The following is a 22,463-nucleotide window of genomic DNA, read 5'->3' as shown; positions in this document are numbered from 1 at the left end:
TGATGAGTTGTTAAAATGAAAAATTATTTCTTATCCAATTACTTGATTAATTGACGGAGTAATCAATTAAATACTTGATTACTAAAATAATTGATAGTTTATGCTCACAATATGGTGGCTGATATTCAAATGTAGGAAATGCTATTAGCAGCCGAGGAATCTGGATTATGTTTTTGTTGTGTATTTTTTTATGTGATTTCTGCAAACACAGTGGAAGGAAACGGCACTCTGGGACACATTAAATGCGTGATGTATAAATGTAACTTTTCTGGATTATATGTAAAAATGATCATTCTATCAATCTAATAAGGCCTGATTTAGAGTTCTGCATTGATCCTTTGTGTATAACTGAAAATCCTCTCTGAAGCAAACCTGACATGCACCTCGAGAAATGTAACTACACGTCCAAAAAAACTGATTACTGCTTTCTGGTTATGTCTTAGGCCCCATCACTCAATTAACAAGTGGGAGCGGCATTTAGTGGTTAGTATTAGCTTACTAATTAGCATTAGCATTAGTGCTGGGGTGAGAAATATTTCTTGCTAGAACCCGGAAGTTACCATGGCCACCACCAATGGTAACAGCAGAGAAGTAAGTAAGTTGTTTCTCCGCCATCAGTACATTGAGCTAGTGGTGGGCAGATTGATCCTGATATCGATAATATGGACGCCAACGTTGTATTGGTATTGATCAATATCAGTCTAATGAGATCGATACTTTGGCTTCAGTTTCTCTCCTGTATGCAGTGCTGCGGTTTCATCAAAGATGCGAGCTGACTGTCTAAGTGTCGCTCCTGTCACAGCACAGAGCACTTTGCTCCTCCCCTCCCCACAGTGTTTTGTTATACTGTCATGTGATGCATAACATATTTTATTTGGGAAAAAAAAGGATTTTGCTATGAAACATTTAAATCAAATTTAAATGTAAATTTGTAGAAAATTAGTGAATGAAGGAACATTTTTTATAAAATTTTTTTATTATACTTTCTGAAAAATCTACCTGGAAAAAAGTTTGCATTTGTTCTTGAGTGATGATTTTGTACACTTAATTTATGAAAAAAAATTCCAGACATCAATGTATGGGGAAAATTGTTTTATTCTATTGTTTCAGAACAATAACTTTTATTTTGATAAAGTATTTTCTACTTACATATAAACTTTGCCCAATTCTATCCTGGGTTTTAACTAATTAATGATCCAAAGGAAAAAAATCTCAAACCAGTTAAACTTCATGGAAATTCTTCATAATTATTAAAAAGTATTGGTATCAGTATCGGTGATAATGGCCCTGTGGCATAGGATCGATACCAAATTATGAAGTGTTGCACACAACTACATTGAGCAGCATACACCAGGAGTGATTGACAGTGCTAAGACCCTCCTCCTGGCTCTGACTGGTTGTTTTTGACTGGGAGCGGTTCAGGGAGGAGGTGGAGGAGCTCCATTTTTTTCGCAGATTATCGGTCTCATACTGTCTGACATGGTGACAGTTTTAACAAATATGTAAAAACCAGATTTTTTATAAAAGTTACATCCTGCAGCTTTAATCTGTATAAGATTAAAGGCTTTAGTTCTTACTGTCGATGAGTGTTTGCCATTTTTTCAGTTTTACACATTTAGCTATGTGGTTTTGAAAAAGCACCCATTTTTACAAAGGTTGTTGGTTTAAAAACAACACAACTTTATGCATAGTTTATGAAAGGCAGAGAATAGTTAAGACTATTGTGATGAACTATGAATAATTGTTTTACATTCTCTGATAAATGATCTTTATTTAATACCCAGGAGTATTAAATAAAGATGGTTATATTTATTTGAGCTGTGAGTTTTTAATATCAGGGTAATTTTATGGGAATGCGGATCTTTCAGATGAATTTGAGAAGTGATTTTGATCATTTTTCACATTTTATTGTGTCATGTAGTGTCAGGCACTGGTCTTGGTCTTGTCTCGGTCTCGCCCCCCCTCGGTCTTGGTCTCGACTGGTCTCGGACCCTAAAAGTCTTGGTCTTGTCTCGGTCTCGATACCCTCTGGTCTTGGTCTTGTCTCGGTCTCGGGTTAGGTGGTCTTGACTACAACACTAATAGATAGTTAGTGCATTTTAGTAGATTATAGCCCCATCCTCCTTAAACTCCCTACTATCCAGACCTGCTTTCTCTGCCAGCTACTGACAGGTGAATAGTTGGTGTCTATATAGAACATATCAAGGAGTGAAACAGAATGTTTCCAGCAGACAGACTGTTTTTCTTCACAGTGTCTTACTGAAAAGATCACAGAAGTAGATCCTGAATCTATACAAGGGAATGAAGGATTTATTGTCCAGAAATCATCTTTTGATTTATTGTTTTATAAATGCCATCTGCATGTTCATTCTTCTAAATGCCATTTAATGAATCTTTTATCAGGGATTATTAGATGAATGGACATCCAAAGGCCCTGCTGTCCAAGACCTGAACAGTAAAGGATCAACACTGTGCAACTTGATCACTTTTCTCACATCACCTGCCAAGACTAAGACTCACAACAAGTCAGGTAATCATCAGCACACTTAACCTCATGTATATGAGTCACTGAGCGGAATCGGCAGCGTAGTGTGGGGGTGGCCTTCTGAGTGTTGTTTAATCACTAACTGTTAAAGCTCATGGAAAGATCTTGTGCCATGAGTCTTGGTCCATCTGCTTGTTCCTAACACGAGCTTTGTTTTATGTCTTTGCATCAGCTCTTACTAATGGTGATGGTCCAGCAAGCCATACCTACCTAACCAACAAAGGTAATGAGTGTGGATGTGGATGCTGCTTCATCATCATAGTGGTGTGCTGTACTGCTACTGTTTTTGTTTTTCAGATGCCACATAAACAACTTCTGAAAATTGATAGTATGTTCAGATTATGACTATTAGTTACAGGAAAAAAAGAAAAATAAGACAGAGGGAGTTTGTTTTTTTAATCCCCTCATATTCTGAATATACGTACTATACCATTAACCTTAGTATTACTAAAATTTTACTCTAACTGTAATCTCCTGGAAAAAATAGTTCTAATAATGAAATTATTTTTCATGTCCTCAGAGCTTATGGTTATTCAGCAGAACATGTCATTCATCAACGAGGGGTACGCGAACCTCGGGGAAACGCTGAAGAGTCGAGCAGCAGAGCTGAGTAGTTTGGTGCAGGAGGTGAAAGAGGCCCAAAAGGAGACGGATGACATGATGAAATGGCTGAAGGACATGAAAAAGACCACGCAATCCTGGAGCAAGGCAGCCACAGAGAAAGAGTCAGTCAAAACACAGCTTGAACAGCAAAAGGTACAAAAGTGTTGTTGCACACCAGATGGAGTGTTGAATTTGATTATATCACAAAATTGCACGCGGTTCTTGCAGTCTTCACAGAAATCATTCAGCATTCATGATTTGTTTTGCTCTTTCAGGCATTTGAAGATAACATGAAGGAAAAACAGGAGGCCCTTCATAAACTCCGACAGAAGCTCCTCAGTTTGATCAAGACTCATCCAAACTCCCCTGAGGCAGCAAAATGGAAGCAGCTGCTGGCAGAAATAGGTATGGTCCAAGGTGTTGGCTCCAGGTGGCCCTGTGTAATTTATGTCACTGCGAGAAGAAGTATCATATATCAGAAGTATAGGATGAAAAACATAACTCACTGTGGTGCTGGTCTTTCTGTAAAGGTTTCAGTGAAATATTTGATTATCCTGGTGTCTTCTAAAGCTGCACATCATACATTCATTTATCAAAATGTGAGCCTGCCTCAGTCCCTTCTCCCTGCTATGCAGCTTAAATTAACACATGTGTTGTGCCAGGTCTTGCATGATGGGAGGTTTGCTAGGAGAACAGTGGGAAAGAGGACATAAAGGTGCTGTTGTGCTGACTAATGGACATTGGTGTGATTGTTCTGTCCTCCGGTTCAGATGCTGCCTGGGCAGACGTCAGCGGCTCTGTAGAGGAGAGGAAGCAGCACCTGGAGCAGTCCAATAAGAATCTGGACATCTTCCAAACAACAGAGCAGCAGCTTGGTCAGTGGCTTTCAGAGAAGGAGCTGATGATGAGTGTCCTTGGACCCCTCTCGATAGACCCGAACATGCTTAAAATGCAGAAGCAGCAAGTTCAGGTTAGAATGGTGCATGCTGTTTGGAATAATTTGACACTCATTGCTCAATGTTCATTATTCATTTACCAAGGGTTTCTGAAGGCACGTTCATCTTCACTGATTTTCTTTCACTATACCCCAGATCCTCCAGAATGAGTTTAAGAGCCGCAAACCTCAATATGAACAACTTGAGGAAGCTGCCTCTGTCATCCTTAGCTCATCATCTAACCAGGACCCATCAAGTGGGAAGCAGGTGAAGGAGCAGCTTGCTGCAGTCACCCAGAAGTGGGAAGGCCTCACAGGACAGCTGGACCAGCGAGATAGCCTCATTGACCAGGCGGTGGTGAAAACTGGAATGTTTCAGGAGTTGCTGAGGGGTCTCAGTAACACTGCCACTCACCTGGAGAGCCAGCTCTCAAACCATCAAGGCCTCAGCACCCAACCTGATGCTGTGAAGAAGCAACTGGAGGCTGTCCAGAACATCTCAGCTCAGCTGCGAGAGGAGAGGAAGAAGCTGAAGGAGGCAGAGGCCATCAATGAAGAGCTCACAGCAATGGTGACTGAGGACTACCTCAAAGCAGACCTCGCAAGGCAGCTGGAGAGTGTCCGCAAGCCTTTTAAGCAGTTGGAAGAGAAAGCAGGTTGGACTTTTATCTAACTAACCCACTAATTTAGTGTTTGTGATGAGTGACTGCATCTACAATTTCCTCATTGGATAAATGAGTCTACTGAAAATTAAAAACAGCTCTTGTAGAGGGTTGAAACTCCACATAGCCTCATTTTAACTTAACTTGATTATTGTAATGTTTTAAAATTCACTTTATCTCTGGTAGTGGTAAACTTACTGTACCTAATATGTTTCCCATATTGTTCTGTTGCAGCAAAAAGAATTGAACAGTTGAACTCAACCTTTGCCAGCTCTCAGCAGTTCCATCAGACTTCCAAAGATTTCCAGTCATGGCTGGGTGAGAAGCTCCAGGACCAGTTTGAGCCCAAACCCATTTCTGCTAAAGTGGAGGTTCTGCAACAAACTGTGGAGGAGCACAGTAAACTCCAGAAGGCTCTCAGTGAACACGAGGAAGCTTTCAATACCATCATTGGAGAGGGAGAGATGCTTCTGCACAACACTGATGGTGCAGAGAAGTTAGCACTACAAGGTCAGCTCACTACCCTCTCTTCCAACTGGGAAGAAATGAAGAAGAGCTCTGCAGAGCAGGCTGACAAACTCCAAACTGCTCTGATGAGATCACTGAAGTATCAGGAGCACGCAGAGAAGCTCAACTCTTGGATTCAGGAGTGTGAAGCTAGTGAGGGCCGAGTGAAGCTCACCGTTGATCCCGTTGCTGTGGAGAGCTCCATTTCTCAGTTGAAAGCTCTCCAGAAGGATGTTGATAAGCACAGAGGGCTGGTGGAGCAGCTCAACACAGCTGCAGAGAGCCTTCTTGAAGTGGCCAACACAGACACTGAAGCTATAAAAGAGGAGAAGACTAGTACTGGGAAAAGAGTTGACAATATAGTGGAAAGTCTGCAGGCTAAAAGGGAATCCCTAGAGGAGATCTCACACACAGTAAAGGAATTTAATGATGCATACAAAGAGGCAAAGACTCAGCTTGAGGGAGCTAAGAAGCAAGTGGATGCCTATGAAACACAGGGAGTGCAGGCGCACAGCAACAAGAACCTGACCAACATGAAAGCGCAACATAAGAGTTTAGAGGCTGTGCAGAACCAAGTAGAGCACATGAAGGCCTTGGCGAAGGACCTTGTGGTAGATATCCCAGATGCTGAGGGGGTGACAGACCTCTTATTACAGGCAGACAGCATAGAAAAAGACTACAGCAACCTTAACAAGAAACTGGAGGAGACATGTCAAGAATTGGAGGGTAAACTGCAGGGTATCGGGCAGTTCCAAAACAACATTCGTGAGATGTTTGCACAGTTCACAGAGCTGGATGATGAGCTGGACAGCATGTCTCCTGTGGATCTTGACTTGGACACCCTTAAAGAACAGCAGGACAGCATTCAGAGTTTTGTGGCTAAGCTGCAGGAGCTCATGGCTAACACAGCCAATGCTGGAGACAGCTGCAAGAAGATGTTAGACTCTGAACCTTCACCTGACCTTTTGGGCCTGAAGAGAGATCTGGATGCTCTGAGTAAGCAGTGTGGCAAATTATTAGACAGAGCCAAGGGAAGAGAGGTCCAGGTACAGAGTACTCTCACAAAGCTAGAGGAGCTGTATGGTAAACTCCATCAAATGGAAGATAAACTCTGCGGAGCTGTGGACAAGGAGGCATCCCAGGAGGCAGTCGGCATGGAGACAGATGTGATCAACCAGCAGCTGGAGGCTTTCAAGGTATGTTAACCCCAATCTGAGGTTTCATTTTCATTCCTTTGATTGAAAAAGTGAAAAAGATGCATAGTTAAATATATGTAGAGCAGCATGATATGGCACCTTTTTTTACACCACAGCACATTTGCAACTGCTTGTTTTGTGATCTCGGTGCATCAGAGTTGCTACAGTGGTAAACGTGATGATTGTTGTTTCAGGGGGACTTTATATCTCCTCAAACATCAGTAATATTTCTGTGATCATACGCTACACAGCTTTATCTCACAGTTTTGTGCATTTATTGGCCTTTTTTAAGTGCATATAGTTCACTACTGTACATTTGTCTACATTTACTTTTACCTTTAATTATATTAGAATAGATAAGACATTAGTGCCAGTAATAATATTTTCAAAGTAATTCCTAGTAACACTGAAAATAATGTAACAAGTGCAACAATGCATATGTTTGATAGTGCTGCTTAAACTCATTTTTAAGCTTTAAAGTAACATTTTTCATCTGTCAGCAGGGGAATAAGTGCTTTACCAAATAGGCAGTTAAGAAATCCTACTTCATTTTAGCCTAAAATCTGGAATCTGTAAAGTTTTTTTCCAAAAATGTTAAAACCTAAAAATACAACTATATACGCCGTCTACCCAAAAAACCTTGCACAGGAGCAAATTATACTAGCACACTGAGCACAAAATCCTCTGGGGACTGCCGGTTCATTTGGGGCATCTGGTGTCAACAAAAGAGCTGGGGCTCCATATGCAATGATGGAGCAAAAGAGAAGGAGCATCACAGCCAGGTGGTTGCCAGCAGGGTGTTATTTGATTTTATAGTGATGCTGAGCCTGCATCCTGCTACCTTATCATTGATATAGTTGTTCCAAACCTTTGCAACCTGATCATCTGCAGCTCTGAGCTCAGAGGTGATGTCTGTTATTTTGACCCCAGTTAGTAAAGAGATTACTGGTGTATTTTAAAATGTCCTGAATGTAGTATTTGGTGCTGGGATGAGTATCCATTAAAGACTAGGGTATTTTTTGACTTTTAAATATAGTGTATAATTTAGAGCCATTAGCTGACTTTTTTCCTGTAATTCTTCCACTTCAAAATATGAAATAAATTTTAAACTCACAGCCCAAAATTTTAATCAGCCATTAGCAGTGAGGCCAGCCTAATGACTTTACAAAACTTGTTTATTTTCCCTGAATAAATCATATTCATTCAGCTTAGTCATCTATACCTAATCTGTTCAGCCTCTATTTTCCATCAACCGTTTTATCTACTACATAATTAATTCACTTTGATTATCTTTGAAAAGCTAAATGTTGCCTGATTCTTTAAACTAGCTGCTGTGTAATTACAGTGAGCACTTTAATTATTTCAGCTTTTGCTTGTAATTTATGGATTCAGCGTGCAAAATTGGCAGTGTTACAGACATAACGATTTGTTTTCAAATTAATCCTCCCCTCACACATTGTTAACAAAATTGTGGGTGCCTTTGTTGATATCAGTTGGGAATAAAACATGGGTCAGCTGAGATTCACGGACAGATGCAAAATATTCTAAAAGCTCCTAAATTCCTGTGGACTTGGTCAAAAGAGGATTAACCTATATTTTCTGTAGAGGTGAAATGATGCAGACCTTCTTCATTTATAGTATTAGATGGTATTACAAAAAAAACAAACAATGTAAACAGCTGTGTATAGGCAAACAGCACAGATCTGTCCTCATATGTAGGTCAAGGGATTTTTGTTTTCAGTTAACGGGGTGCTGCAGTCGGCCAGGGGAGCATCCATCCCCCACATGGGATGCTTGTATTAAAATATCACTGGGGTAGCAAGGTCGGAGGTGCCTGCTTCTCCTGTGGAGTTTGGTTTAAAGACCTCGTAGGGTAGCTATTAACAAAGAGATTGATTCAAGTTGTTGCTAAGCAGCATTGTCATGGTGTTTTCGCCCCATCTTTGTCTTATTGCCACTCTGGGTTTAGAGGGCATGCATGGCCTCAGCTGCTGGTGGAAAATCCTCTTTACATTCATTTGCAACAATACAGGAGGGGAATAGTTCTGCACAGCAAATCAGTGTTGGACCTCAAGTTGTTTCTTTATTTAGCAGCAGTCTGAATAATTGTGTCATCTTCTTCTTCTTTTTTTATATATCCAGTGAATCAGGCTATTTTTGCTGTTGTAAGTGGGCTTTATTGGCAGCTAGTGAACAAGAAATAAACAGAGAAAGACAGCACTTGGATTCCTCTCTTTCTCTTTCGTGTGCTGTTACCATTTTAGGTCAAGTTTCGAAAGAGACGTCCTCAACTTTGTGCGTTTGCTGTTGTTTTCCCGCATGGGTTGTGTAGGAGCTTGGAAGCCCTGATGTATGTACTGTATGTCTTTAGGTGCTCCCTAAAGGTCAGGTTTTAGTGACTCAACAGCACAGGGGGGCTGGCGTGGGCAACTTTTTCTCACTGTTCAGACATGACATCAGTGTCTCTTGCAAGTCAAGACGAATTTCTACCTTCTGAATCACACTGCAGCTACTCCAACTCATTGAAAGTGATGATAGTTGTAAAAAAGTGTCACCGGGGCCACATTATTCACCACCACACAGCCATGACAAATTATTGTTAATGTGAAATATGAAACCTCTGTGGGCCAGCTGAGTAGAGCACAAGTTGTTTGGCTGTAAGACCTTGTTGAGTTTTTACTCATCGAAGGTTTCTAGTGTTGGAGAGAGATACTAGCAGAGAAAAAGTTTAGATGTGATGGGATTAAAAAAAAAATAAATCACACTGAAACCTGGATTCTAATTTGAATACTGAGCAAATAAATACAAATTATTCACCTTTTTTTTTTTGGTTCCTGTGTTTCTACTGCTACACATAACTTCATTACTTCTGGAGCTTTTCATAAAGTATGACTGCTCTGTTTCATTTAAGAACTAAAAAGCAAAAGCTGATTTTAAAAAAAGGATGTAATTTAAAAGCAGTCCACAGCTGAGTAGCACTTAAATGTTGTTTCAGACCTCTTGTTCTTCAGGTGATCAGCTGACCTAATATTTAAGTATGAGAATGTCATCTGAGGCAGTCATAAAAACTGTTTTTAAATAGAAATATTTGCCTTTAATGAAGTAAAATGACTTTTGGTTTTAAGCTCTAGTAATTTGTCATGTCATTTTAGAGAGTGCACATTCTCCTTTTGGTGTTACTAAAAGAGCTTTATTCAGACCTGCAGCATCCAGAAAGGGAAAATAATTTGTATTCATATATTCAAATTTTCAGACTTGTCCAGGCTTCACACATGCTTGCTTTAAACTTTGGCTGTTTTATCCCTAACATCTTCCTCTTTCCATCTCTGCTCATGCACGCAGAACTGGAAACGGTGGTTTGGGTCGTTCAGCTTCATGCTGAGCCGCTGTGGTGCTGACAATCCAGGCAACCAAAATAAACTCTTTTCATTATCTCCTCTATCCTGCTTTCTTGTCCTACCCCGGTCAGTGCACATGAAAGCCTCGTCATGCGCTTGGCAGAGCCGTCGGTGTTAAATTACCTGGGACCTGTGCCTCCCTCAGCATTCCACAGTAATTAACAATATCTGCGGGGTCCACAGCAACCGTCCACGAGAAGAAAGTAGAGAAAAAAAAAAAAAGCGAATGTGTTTCAGCATAGTGTGATGTCATCACAGTGAGAGCCGGTGCTTACTGTTTCCCCTCCTCATTCCCTCAGTCACTGAAAAAAACAAAAAGCAGGAAAAGTGAGTGACTGTGTCATGATGCAAACGATGGCTTAGAAGTGAAGTCATGTGGGCCGTGCGGACATACGGGGGAATTAAACAGGGGGGAAAAAAGGGTCATATGTCCACCAATCAACATGTGCCGGAGCGGCTCGGAGCACAAAAGGAGTTGTGGCAGATGTTGTCTGAATAATGAGCGGGGGCGGGGCATGAAACCCTCTGCCAGGAGGGTGTCTGTCAGTGCGAGGGGAGCGATGGGAGAGGAAAGGCAGGCTTTTTTGTTTATCTAGGAGTACCAGCTCTCCTCAGAACTGCCTGCAGTTTGTAGTGGAGCCTGCTGGATTTGTTTCTGGATATTTTCACTTTGCACTGAGGATTTTCCTTAACTTAACATGGATGTTGCAAGGATTTCAGGGAAAAGGAAGCACTTTCTACCAGAGGAATAGTGATTATGTATTTGGCAATGCTTGGACAAGAGCTGAGAGGAATATATTTTTGGAATAGGTGACTTTGTTGAAAGACTGGATTTTCACTCCTTATATGGAATATAAAGTTGTAAAGCATTTGTTTGGGATTTTCAAATATTGTTTAAATATTTTTATATTTCCAAAGCGTTTAGTTTTGTGGCTTGATCAACTTACTTGTGGCTTAATTTGTAATCTGAGAGAATATTTTATTTTGAAAAATGAGTGGAAGTGTTTTATATTCTCATTTAAGAGAAGACAAACAGTGTTATTTTGCACACAGTTGCTTCTTGTGTAAGTTGCCCACATGTTGGCTTCTTTTTAAAGTACTCGGCATGCACTAAATTTATACCTCAAAGGATTTCACTGCATCCTTTATCTTTTCTTTGTTGTAAGCTGTGACAATTGTTTTAGCATGGGCAAGCCGCTGAGCAGACCAGATTGCCTCAGACAAAACCCTTCCTGTGTAGGGAAGGGGGAGGAGGAGGATCTGAACATTGATGACTGCTATGTGCCCCAGAGATCCATTTATGACACCGTCCGGCTCAATGAGCAAATAGACTCGGGCTCTAAAGGTAGTCTTTCTTCCCGTCACTTCACAGGCAACCTACCCTACACACATCGCACGTTAGACCTCAGCAGCCTGTGTGGAAATGGAGCTCTCACTCCTTCTAGTTCATTTGAGCTCCAAGCCAGAAAACCTGCCACTCTGGATGAGCGTGTGGTCTTTGATGGACTTAAACTGAATGGGGATATTATTAGGGTCAATGACACAGTAATGTCTAAGTCACGTCTGCAGGGAGGAGAGAAGAAGGACCATCCTCATCATCGGCGGTCATGGCGGACTTTTGCCCCCACTAATTTGGGCGAATATGCAAGCCGCAGTGGAACACTGTGCTCTGGGAGTGCAGAAAGGCCTGGGCTCATCAATGGCAAGAGAGGACAGAGTAGAACCAGCTCACTGACTTCTGAAGAGGACTCGGGTTTGTACAGCCCTACTGTGGAGAGGGAGCGACATGCTCGTAGATCCCACATAAGAACAGGCCCTGGTACAAGGAGCTTCTCATCTTCAGAGGCAATGCATGTCTCTGGGGACCTGAAAACAGGGCGATCGCTCAGCTCAGGGCAGGAGGACTTTCCTTTCTCGCCTGTGAGGGACAACCAATCTCTTTACCACAGTAGCAGCTTGGTTCAGGGGGCAGAATCCTGTGGGATGAAGCTTAATGAAAGGGATAACTTAAGCAATGGAGATTATAAGTCCTCCACAGGGAGGTCATCTTCAGGGTCAGCCTCCAGAGCTCAAAACGACACCTCTGGATGGCGTTCCAGAACTTTAACAGATTATGATGAACTATCCACTGCTGAACTGTTAGAGGATGTGTCATCTCAGGATGACTGCGAGTTGGTTAGTGTGGTGGTGACACAGCCTGAGACTTACGGAAACTCTGTAACTCTACCCATGGAGAGCCGCCAGCAAACAAAACCCTGTACTGTGCAACAAGGGGCGTCCAAATACAGCATGGAGGAGCTGGAGGAGTTTCTGCAGTCACTGGAAGCCTGTCTGCCTAAAAGTATACAGACATTCCAGCACGCAGGGGAGCAAGAGATCGAGGCCTTACTGAATGCCATTACTGCATGCCCTGAAATGGACCCTATGGGCTTATTCACCCCACAGGTGCCCAAAAATAGCTTTTCCCTCCATTACTGAACTTTTGACCATTATTATGCGTCTCTTTAGATTCTCTTTCATTTTTCCTGGCTTATGGATTGGTGTTTGTCTTACATATCTGATTACATGATGGGTGAATTAGGTTTTGCTTAGCAGCCAGACTGGAAGTCTGTCTGCATGATTGTGTACAGCTGGGCTTTAACCATTCTTAAAGCTGATGACTCCTTAACTGGTTAAACAGTTGTTTATGTCAGCTGGATTTTTAACAGTAAACCTAAAGTGATGATGTGGCCACTGTGGTCTCTGGACTTGGGATGAAATGAAATAACTTTCTGTTGTTATGCTTTGAATTTATGAATTTTTAGGTGTTTCTTTTTAGGTGTTTCTAAACCAATTTGTAAGTCAGGGATGTTATTGTGATTCACCTTCTCAAATTCCAGATTTGGTGAATGAATTCATGGAAAATTCTTTCCATACGCATGCACTGCAACTTAAATTTGATGTGTATGAATGTGATTTTTCAAGGCTGCAAGAAGTAACTTCCTAAAGATTAATGACACTAAAAATATTAATTATGATTTGTTCCATTTGTATTTAGGCTTTTCAGAAAGAGGACATTGATCCACTGCAGACCCAGCTTCAAGACATCAATTCTCTCGGGCAGGGGCTCATCCAGAATGCTGCTAAAGGCACCAGCACTAAGAAGCTTGAAGATGACCTGGAAGGTGTCAACACCAAGTGGAATACCCTCAACAAAAAGGTTACACATGTTTGCATTTTTTCCATTGTGAAAATATACGGATTTGACCTTGGCCTTAAAACAGGTGACATCTATATTTACCATTTGGTCTGCAGATTGCTGAGCGCTCAGCCCAGCTGCACGAAGCCCTCTTGCATTGTGGCCAGTTCCAGGATGCTCTGGAGTCCCTTCTCAGCTGGTTGACTGACACAGAGGAGCTTGTGGCCAATCAAAAACCTCCCTCTGCCGAGTTCAAAGTGGTGAAGGCACAGATACAAGAGCAGAAAGTAAGTCTACTCAACATTGGCTCTGCCATTTATTTTATTTAATTGACATTCATTGTTAAACATGAGTGTGGCACAAAAAGGTTTGTGTTTAAAGAGCACTTAAATTGTGTCAGGTAAATTTACTGTTTTTCAAAATGAAGCAGTGCAAAGGCGCCTAATGACTCCCTTTCTTTGTTTGCCTTTGACAGCTCTTACAGAGGCTGCTGGACGACCGAAAGCCGACAGTGGAGCTGATAAAAAAGGAGGGAGGGAAGGTTGCAGAACTGGCAGAGTCTGTGGATAAGGAGAAAGTGGCCAAAGAGATTGAATGCCTGGGACAGAGGTGGGACACTCTTCTCAAGAAGGCTGAAAACAGGTTAGTATAAACACAGTAATGTAAAACCATAGACTGTGTATAAAAGATGGGTGTATCCTCCAATTAGAACAGAATAAACTAGCAGTTTATTTTAAGAGGTTGTCTACCTACCTCTTAATCACAACTGGATATCACTGAATCTACATAGTGTCCTCAGGTCAGAGGCAGCCCTTGCTCATTATTTCCTCATCATCAGCAGTCGTGGCCAAAGTCAAAGCTTCAAAACCAATTGGTGGTGTTACTGTGGCCACATCCATTTTTTAAATATAGTCTATCTGTCAAACATACTTTTAAGAGCAATGTTCCAGTGTGCTTCAGAATTAAATGTTGCAAATACACTTTTTTTTTAACCTAACTTTTTTTTTTTTAATAGGGTTTTGGGACTATTTAGAATTTAAGAATTTAAGTAAGAAAGTCACTTTTATATCCAGAAAAGTTTTGTTTTTCTAATTTGCTGCTGCTCCTTTCAGGCATAAACAACTAGAGAGCATCTTAGTGGTCACTCAGCAGTTCCATGAGACTCTGGAGCCCCTGAGTGAGTGGCTCGCAGCCACAGAGAAGCATCTCGCCAACTCTGAGCCAATAGGCACTGAGACATCTAAGCTAGAAGATCAGATCTCTCAACACAAGGTAATATCCATCATTTTTCATGTGTTATTTTTGTGTGAATCAATCAGTTGAGTTCAGTTAAATTCAGTTTTATTCCTTTTACTTGTTACTTTAAGTTTGCGCTTCTCATTATTTCCCATTCATTTTTTATCAGATTTCAGTTTCACATTTTTTATTATATGTTTGTTTTTTGTTTGTCATTTTTTCTTGGTCCATTTCCCACCTCCTGTGGTCAGGCTTTAGAGGAGGAGATTATGAATCACAGTAAAGACCTGTTTCAGGCTGTCAGTCTTGGCCAAGTGCTCAAAACTGTGAGCTCAGTGGATGATAAGGAGTTTGTTCAGTCCAAACTGGACACCACTCAGGCCAGTTACATAGAGCTCCAGGAGCGATGCAGGAGGAAAGCTGAGATGCTCCAGCAAGCTCTGGCAAATGCCCAGCTGTTTGGAGAGGACGAAGTGGCACTCATGAACTGGCTCAACGAGGTGCACACAAGGCTGAGTCAAGTGTCGGTGGAGGACTACAGAATAGAGGTTCTTGAAAAGCAGCTGGCAGAGCAACGGGTATACACTCCTCCCCAGGCCACACATTTTGTAGCCCTTTCATTTAAGTTTCATCAATCATGTTTCAGTATATTTTGGTCTTTCGTGTGTCACCATAGGAACATTTCTTGTTTCTCTCAGTGACTCTCTGAAGTTGTCTTTTTTTTTCTTCTTTCAGGCACTTCAAAATGATATTGGCTTAAGGAAGAGAAATGTTGACCAAGCCATCTCTAATGGGGTAGAGCTGCTGAAGCAAACAACAGGCATGTCTTCATTTATCAGTGCAGCAAACAGTTCTGTCTCTGTGCATGAGGAGGTTTTTTTTACCCTATTTACTGAGCAGTGCAACAGCAGACAAAGTCTTCATTTTTTGTGTAAATCAAGTAGTTTTCACATCTATTTAAAGAAATAGACTTCTTATTTCTTTCTGATAGTTAGATAAGAAGGTTTGTACTGTCTGCTCAGTGGGATGGATATTTATTTGCTACCAGAGGGCAGCGGCTTTGTTACTTTTGGACAATGGCAGGTGAACTTAAGGTCGTGGATGTAACCCTGGTTCTCTGATTAACATAACATGAAACAAATACAATAGAAGAGAACTCCTTCTGTGTTTGCAGCCTTTGTGGTCAGCTAAGCTAACCCTCTCCTAGATGTATGAAGCCTCAGATTTATTGTACAGATAGTAAATGATAACATGATATAGCATGCACCCTTACGCATTTCCATTAAGCTCATTATCTTGAGCTGTGATTTCAGCTAGCGGCATACGGTACCTCTGTATGCTAGATTAGAAGAAGGCTATGACACTTAACACCATTATTTACTTTTTGTCTTTAGGCGATGAGGTGATTGTTATCCAAGGCAAACTGGATGGAATAAAAACAAAATATGCTGAGATAAACTCTATGAGTGACAATGTGTTGAAGACGCTGGAGCGGGTTTTGAGTCTGTCTTCTAAGCTGCAGCATACTCACAAGGACCTGAGTTCCTGGCTAGAGAAAGTAGAGTCTGAGATTGACAGCTTTGCTCATCAGGAGCCAGTCGGTGAGCAGCTGATTCAGTCACAAAGCAGGCAGAAGGTAAGGATTTCTATGATTGTGTAAAAAAGTTGGCAGTTGTACCATTTATAAAATGCAGCATGCATTTATTACTCTTGAATTGGTGTTTTCTTGTCCAGGCCTTGCTGAAAGAGACCAAAGACCAAAAACCAGTGTTGGATCAGCTGAATGAGTTGAGTGGTTCACTCTTGGATCTGATCCCCTGGCACACTCGGGAGAGTTTGGACAAACTCGTGTCTGAGGATAACGAGAGGTACAGAGCTGCCTATGACATCATCACCCAGAAAGTTGACCAGATCAATGCTGACATACTCAAGTCACAACAGGTAAACCAGACAAGTTAATGCACAGGTTTTCATTCTCATTTGGCTCTCTCTTTGTTTATTTAAAGCTTCTTTACTTGTGTCCAGTTTGAACAGGCTGCAGACAATGAACTCTCCTGGCTGACTGATGCTGAGAGGAAGCTGCTATCGATGGGCGAGATCAGGCTGGAGCAGGACCAAACCACAGCTCAGCTTCAAGCACAGAAGGTTAGCTGTGTGTGTGTGTGTGTGTGTGTGTGTGTGTGTGTGTGTGTGTGTGTGTGTGTGTGTGTGTGTGTGTGTGTGTGTGTGTGTGTGTGTTTGTTTGCGTTCGTGCACAGGCCACCATTTAAACAAATTAGAGTAAACACAGTGGTTTCTTTTGTCATATACAACCAAACTGACTCTACTGGTTTTACAGATTTTCTCCATGGACATCATGAGACATAAAGATGCTGTAGATGAGATTGTGAAAACAGGAAAGGCCATCATGAGCAGCAAAAACCCAGAGGAGAAAGCAGTCTTGAAGGTAAGAAAATATATTTAAAATTTTAAACATTTTTCATTAAGAAAATGCACCGAAGTTAAAAAGATCTTCTTGTGTTTCAATCAGGCCAAGACCCAGACTCTCCTCGAGAAGTATGGTGTTGTCAGTCAGCTGAATTCAGAGCGCTGTCTGCAGCTGGAGCGAGCCCAGTCTCTAGCCACTCAGTTTTGGGAGACCTATGAGGAACTGTGGCCATGGCTTCAGGAAACTTTAAGCACCTTCAGCCAGCTGCCCCCACCTGCCATTGAGTACGACACACTCAGGCAGCAGCAAGAGGACCTCAGGGTAAGCAGCCAATGTGAGCGGATGCTCAGCACAAAACCGTCAGTCAAATGTCAAAACTAAACCGGTTATGTCATATCCTCCCCAGCAAATGCGGGAACTGATTGCAGAGCACAAGCCCCATATTGACAAGATGAATAAGACTGGGCCTCAGTTACTTGAACTCAGCCCAGTGGAGGGTGAACCCATCAGAGAGAAATACACAGCAACTGACCAACTTTACACCAAACTCAAGGCTGATGTCAAGCAGAGAGCTGCCACTTTGGATGAAGCCATCTCCAAATCCACTCAGGTGAGCAGCAGTTGTTTATTAGGTCTGTAAAAGACTTCAAGATTTTTTTTCTAATATATTTCTGACATTAAGCTAAATTTTTTTATATAAGTAAGTTGATTGTTGTGGCATTTGGTGAGACTTTAGGAACTATGATGCTGGGAAATGTCCATTCACAGTATTTTAGAGGCAAACAAAAAACAAAACAGAAAAAAATATATTTATAAATTTAGCTAAAACAATGAATGACACATCAGAACTGCCTGTTGCTTGCCTGCTCACTTAATTGACCACTTTTTAAAGCTTTATTTTGAATGTGTTCACCAAAGTGAAAACTCATTTTACAGATGTGTTCTTGTTTCAAAGCTTCTTTCCATCATCATAGAGAAAACCTTCCCAGCTGTATTTGGTCATATTACTGCATAAATTATAAATGCAAACTCAGGTGATTCCTTTCCTCCTTTTCCAGTTCCATGATAAAATTGATCCCATGCTGGAATCCCTTGAACGAATCGCTGAACGCCTCCGCCAGCCTCCATCCATCTCTGTGGAGGTGGACAAGATCAAGGAGCAGATTACTGAAAATAAGACGGTCTCTGTGGACTTGGAGAAATTGCAGCCCTCTTATGAGACACTGAAGCAACGAGGTGAAGAGATGATCGCACGATCTGAAGGGGCTGACAAGGACTTATCTGCCAAAGGTATGGTATATATATGCCCTGAATCATCTTTCATCCATTTTATTTTCTTTTTAGCTGTCCATATTTTATAAAATAAAGCAGTTGTAACAGTCTGAAAATAAAATAAAGGTCTTGGGGTGATTTAAGGGGTTTACCTTAAAAGTCCTTTTATCAGAACAGTTTTTTCTGCAAACACTGGATTTGCTGCTGTACAAGCTTTTCTCCATGTGTATGAAGCTTTTATGGTTTTCCTTTTCAGGCTGAATGAAAATTTAAAAAAAAATTCCAAGTTTCCACCATTGCTGTAAATCAGGGACATTTTCATTTGACTTATTTTGTATTCATCTTAATTGTGACTTTTTCTCTGTACAAGCTGTGCAAGACAAGCTGGACCGAATGGTATTCCTGTGGAACGACATCCAGGCGTTGGTGGAGGAGCGGGAGGCGAAGCTGCTGGATGTGATGGACCTGGCAGATAAGTTCTGGTGTGACCATGGCGGTCTCATCATCACCATTAAAGACAGCCACGACCTGCTGAGGGAGCTGGAGGAGCCCGGAGTCGATCCTTCAGTCGTCAAACAGCAGCAGGAATTTGTGGAGGTTAAAACAAAATCAGATTATCAACAAACGGTTAATTAAGAGTAATGGAGCACTTTCTTTATTAAATAAAAACAATACATCCCTACAGGGATTTAAGGAGGAGATTGATGGACTGCAGGAGGAACTTGATGGAGTTCGAAACCAGGGTGCAGAGCTTATGACTGCCTGTGGGGAACCTGATAAACCTGTGATAAAGAAGAGCTTGGATGAGGTAATGGATTACATTCAGAAGCACTCGCTGCAGAGGTTTCACCCACGTGATGATCATGCTAAACTATTCGTGTTATATTTTCAGGTGAATACAGCATGGGAGAATCTCAATAAAACTTGGAAGGAGAGAGGAGAGAGACTAGAAGAAGCCATGCAAGCTGCTGTGCAGTTTCAAGATGGCCTACAGGTACTTTGATCACTGCCTCAATTACCATGCAGTTTATTCAGTTGATATAACATTTTATGAGAGCTCTATGGATTTTGAAACCCTAAACACAATCTGCAGTGTGGTTGTGATATATTTGGTTCAAACTTTGACTTGTGTCTAAGATTGTTTCATGGTGCGGAAGGATTCTTTTATGCAAGTTTAAACCTCCTCTTTGCACTTCTTTAAGGCAGTGGTATGTAACTTCAGGGCTTGTTTTTCATTTTCTTTGTGTATATTTTTCTAATTCATCAACCATAGAGACCAACTGTAAGATTTAGGGCATAACATGAAACTTGGTATGAAACATGACTCCCCTGTGCACCTAGCTTTGTTCTCTCAGTAACAATAGTTTCCAACCTTGTACACAGGGTATGTTTGACTGGGTGGATATTCTGGAAAGTAAGCTGGATTCAATGTCACCCGTGGGCACGGATCTAGAAACCGTCAAGCAGCAGATTGTGGAACTCAAGGTACAGTCTTAAACATTTTAACATTTTTTTTTCTTTTTAGATAAAAAGTCATTCACAAAAGCAGAAATATTACTATTTTTATGGTTCCTCTCTGACTTTCCAATTCTTTTAACTCGACTCCAGTGTTAGAGCAGCTGTGTCAAACACCAGCTGTGTTTATGTTGAGTTCTTGATTCACGGTCTGCTTTGTGTAGACACAAAAGCGCCATGAAAATAGCTTCATAAAGTAGCCAGACTTACTTTGATGTACAATAAGACAAATCTTGTCCTGAGAACACAAAGCTGGTATTGTCTGTGTCTGTTCTTCTGTTGACTGATTGGGTGTACCGCTGCATCTGCCGGGTTGCCAGGAGTTCAAAGGAGAAGCGTACCAGCTACAGATTGAGATGGAGCGCCTGAACCACCAGGCCGGCCTCCTGCTGAAGAAGGTGACAGAGGAAGCTGATCGCTGCACCATCCAGGAGCCAATGTCTGAACTCAAGATGCTTTGGGACAACCTGGATGAGAAGATCATCAGCCGGCAGGTCAGATAAGAGAAAGAAGCAGAAGGAAAGCTTGAAGAAGAAGAAATGTTTAAATTGCTTAGTGTGGCCATATCATGTTTAAAAAAGGACTGCAATAATTATTTGAATTATATTCTAATATACCTCTACAGCCTTTTGTGGGCTAGAAACCAGACTCAGCAATAGCTCAAACGTCTGTTTTCTCTCTCTGCAAAATCTAATGGTTTAATCTGTCATTAATCCAGCACAAACTGGAGGGAGGCCTTCTCGCGCTGGGGCAGTTCCAGCATGCACTGGATGAGCTGCTGGCCTGGATGAGCCACACCGAGGAGCTGCTCAATGAACAGAAAAACACTGGAGGAGACCCCAAAGCCATCGAGATAGAGCTCGCCAAGCACAACGTATGACAAACCTCTTATCTTGTATTTTTTGGGGCTGTTTTTCAAATAAGTAGTTTTACTAAGCAGTCAAATGATGCCAGAATGTTATTTATTGCCATAACTGAACTAAATACTATGTTTAATTATATCCTCTGACTCATCATGCACTTTGTATTTAATATCCATCCATCTAACATCCTGCCATTTGTGCCTGATTTATCTCTGCAGGTTCTCCAAATAGATGTTTTGGCTCATAAGGCAACAGTTGAGACAGTGAACAAAGCTGGCAATGATCTGGTGCAGTCCAGCGCTGGAGAGGAAGCTTCTAGTCTGCAGAGCAAACTGGAGAATCTGAACCAGAGGTGGAAAGCCATCCTGGAAAAGATGGAACAGAGGAAGCAACAACTGGAAAGCTCTCTGCTTCAGGTATCTAAAAAAAAATTGTTTTGACAGCAAATTGTTAATCTGTGCCTCATTTATTGTTAAACAAATTGTGGCCCATTCTTTTCTTTCAGGAGAATAAGACTGTCAGGTCAAAGTCATAAAACTCTGCGGGGAGGAGTGATTTCTGCTGCCCCCCTTCTTATTTGCTTTGCATCCTGAAAGCTTTTGTAAATCATTGTTTTCACTTTAAGAATTGATTTAATTATCGAACAGGCTTATGAATACCTCAAATATCCACTTTTGGTAGCTAAATGAATCCAAGGAATTAATAACTCAGACAAAGGTTGCTAATAACGAGTGTGTGAGACACTTTTTTGTCCTGACTCAGGTTGAATTGTGTTGTAGGCCCAGGGTTTCCATGGTGAGATAGAAGACATGCAGCAGTGGCTGAAAGACACAGAACGTCAGCTGTTGGCATCAAAGGCTGTGGGAGGCTTACCAGACACGGCCCGGGAGCAGCTTAACGCCCATCTGGTATGTGTTTAACAATATGAGAGACTGCATACAGATGGCAGACTTGGGAGGAGGTGACTCTGTCTTTTCTGTGTTTTTTCTGAAGTGTGAAAATTAAATGACACTACAAACACTGCTCTCATTGCCCTGCAGACTCTGATAAAAAGATTTTTAAGTGTTTCAAATTGATTCATCCGTGTCTGACTATAATGAATTTAGGAATGTTTTCCTGCTTTGTTTTCCTATCCTGTAGTGGAGACACTTTCACAGTGAGCTTTCCCTAAAGAGGCAGCATTGGTGACAGTTCACGGAGCTGAAAACAGAGGGATTACCTTTATCAAATTAGTAACGTTATCCTGTTCAAATGTTTGTGGGGAAACAAGCTTCTGAGATGCTCAGCGTCCCTCACTGTGCTCATTCTTTCACCATTTTTGGACTAGATTTGGACTAACGACTGACAAATTCATCTCATTGAGCACTGCAGAAATCCAACTGTAACAGCAGATCTGTCTTTAACTGTAATTCAGTATGTTTGACAAAACCATTAGTCTCCTCATGCCTGTGTTTTGTTTTTTTCTTTTTCCTTACAGGAGTTGTGTTCTGCCTTTGAGGTCAAAGAGGAGCTGTATCAGGAGCTCCTGGACAAGGGTCACCAGCTGCTCACAATGACACCAGAGGGTCCAGACAGCAACACGGAGCAGGACCTCGCCAACCTGAAAGAAAAATGGGAAGTGGTGCAGGCGAAGGTTGCTGAAAGAAAGGTAGGGAATCGCTGAATGGCTTTCACTGCCCTCAGCTTGATGACTCAGGTTAAGGGATCGCTGACATACACTTGAGCCATGACTCTGCGGTTAAAAGCTTCTAATCCCAGTGCCGATAACCAATGGTGTAAAGACAGAGTGCTGGCAAGAGCACACAGGATGCGGTTACACTGTAGATCAGAGTGGAACAACAGTGGTGTCATATGTTTCCACAGTGTAGGGTTGACAACACATCAGCTAATATTTGAGCCAAAAGTCAGCACTCACTTGATTTTTTTTTTTTTTTTTTTTTTTTAGTTTTGTTGCTAAAATGTACAAACCACCATTGTCTCCAGATATGGAGCTCCTCATTTTAGCTCCTTCAACCTTCACTGTGACATTTTGCTTTTGCATCCTATTTGTTTTGGTCCTCTTCCCAGGAAATCAAAGTCTGGTAAATCTTAGAGCTGCCCAGAGCTGCTGGCCAAACTCTCTGCAG

The 22,463-nt window shown here is 41.5% G+C and overlaps 1 protein-coding gene across 3 annotated transcripts in view; it reads left to right on the top strand.

Annotated features, from left to right (window-relative positions):
- dst (dystonin) overlaps positions 1–22,463 on the top strand; it is a 104,477-nt gene that overhangs the window by 68,684 nt on the left and 13,330 nt on the right. For all 3 annotated transcript variants that reach the window (XM_030747585.1, XM_030747586.1, XM_030747587.1), the window contains 29 exons: positions 2,404–2,530; positions 2,718–2,768; positions 3,066–3,301; positions 3,424–3,553; positions 3,919–4,118; positions 4,240–4,738; positions 4,979–6,447; positions 12,883–13,044; positions 13,140–13,310; positions 13,499–13,665; positions 14,136–14,295; positions 14,511–14,837; positions 14,995–15,079; positions 15,654–15,895; positions 15,994–16,200; positions 16,285–16,404; positions 16,598–16,705; positions 16,790–17,008; positions 17,094–17,297; positions 17,746–17,977; positions 18,330–18,556; positions 18,645–18,767; positions 18,852–18,953; positions 19,343–19,444; positions 19,795–19,968; positions 20,193–20,348; positions 20,556–20,753; positions 21,117–21,245; positions 21,815–21,985. In XM_030747585.1, coding sequence (XP_030603445.1) covers positions 2,404–2,530; positions 2,718–2,768; positions 3,066–3,301; positions 3,424–3,553; positions 3,919–4,118; positions 4,240–4,738; positions 4,979–6,447; positions 12,883–13,044; positions 13,140–13,310; positions 13,499–13,665; positions 14,136–14,295; positions 14,511–14,837; positions 14,995–15,079; positions 15,654–15,895; positions 15,994–16,200; positions 16,285–16,404; positions 16,598–16,705; positions 16,790–17,008; positions 17,094–17,297; positions 17,746–17,977; positions 18,330–18,556; positions 18,645–18,767; positions 18,852–18,953; positions 19,343–19,444; positions 19,795–19,968; positions 20,193–20,348; positions 20,556–20,753; positions 21,117–21,245; positions 21,815–21,985 — 6,498 coding nt within the window. The remainder of the gene's footprint in view (positions 1–2,403; positions 2,531–2,717; positions 2,769–3,065; positions 3,302–3,423; positions 3,554–3,918; positions 4,119–4,239; positions 4,739–4,978; positions 6,448–12,882; positions 13,045–13,139; positions 13,311–13,498; positions 13,666–14,135; positions 14,296–14,510; positions 14,838–14,994; positions 15,080–15,653; positions 15,896–15,993; positions 16,201–16,284; positions 16,405–16,597; positions 16,706–16,789; positions 17,009–17,093; positions 17,298–17,745; positions 17,978–18,329; positions 18,557–18,644; positions 18,768–18,851; positions 18,954–19,342; positions 19,445–19,794; positions 19,969–20,192; positions 20,349–20,555; positions 20,754–21,116; positions 21,246–21,814; positions 21,986–22,463) is intronic.

Source organism: Archocentrus centrarchus, chromosome 15 (assembly GCF_007364275.1).
Source record: "Archocentrus centrarchus isolate MPI-CPG fArcCen1 chromosome 15, fArcCen1, whole genome shotgun sequence".
Classification (NCBI taxonomy): Eukaryota; Metazoa; Chordata; class Actinopteri; order Cichliformes; family Cichlidae; genus Archocentrus; species Archocentrus centrarchus.
This window is presented reverse-complemented; position numbering and strand designations above follow the sequence as displayed.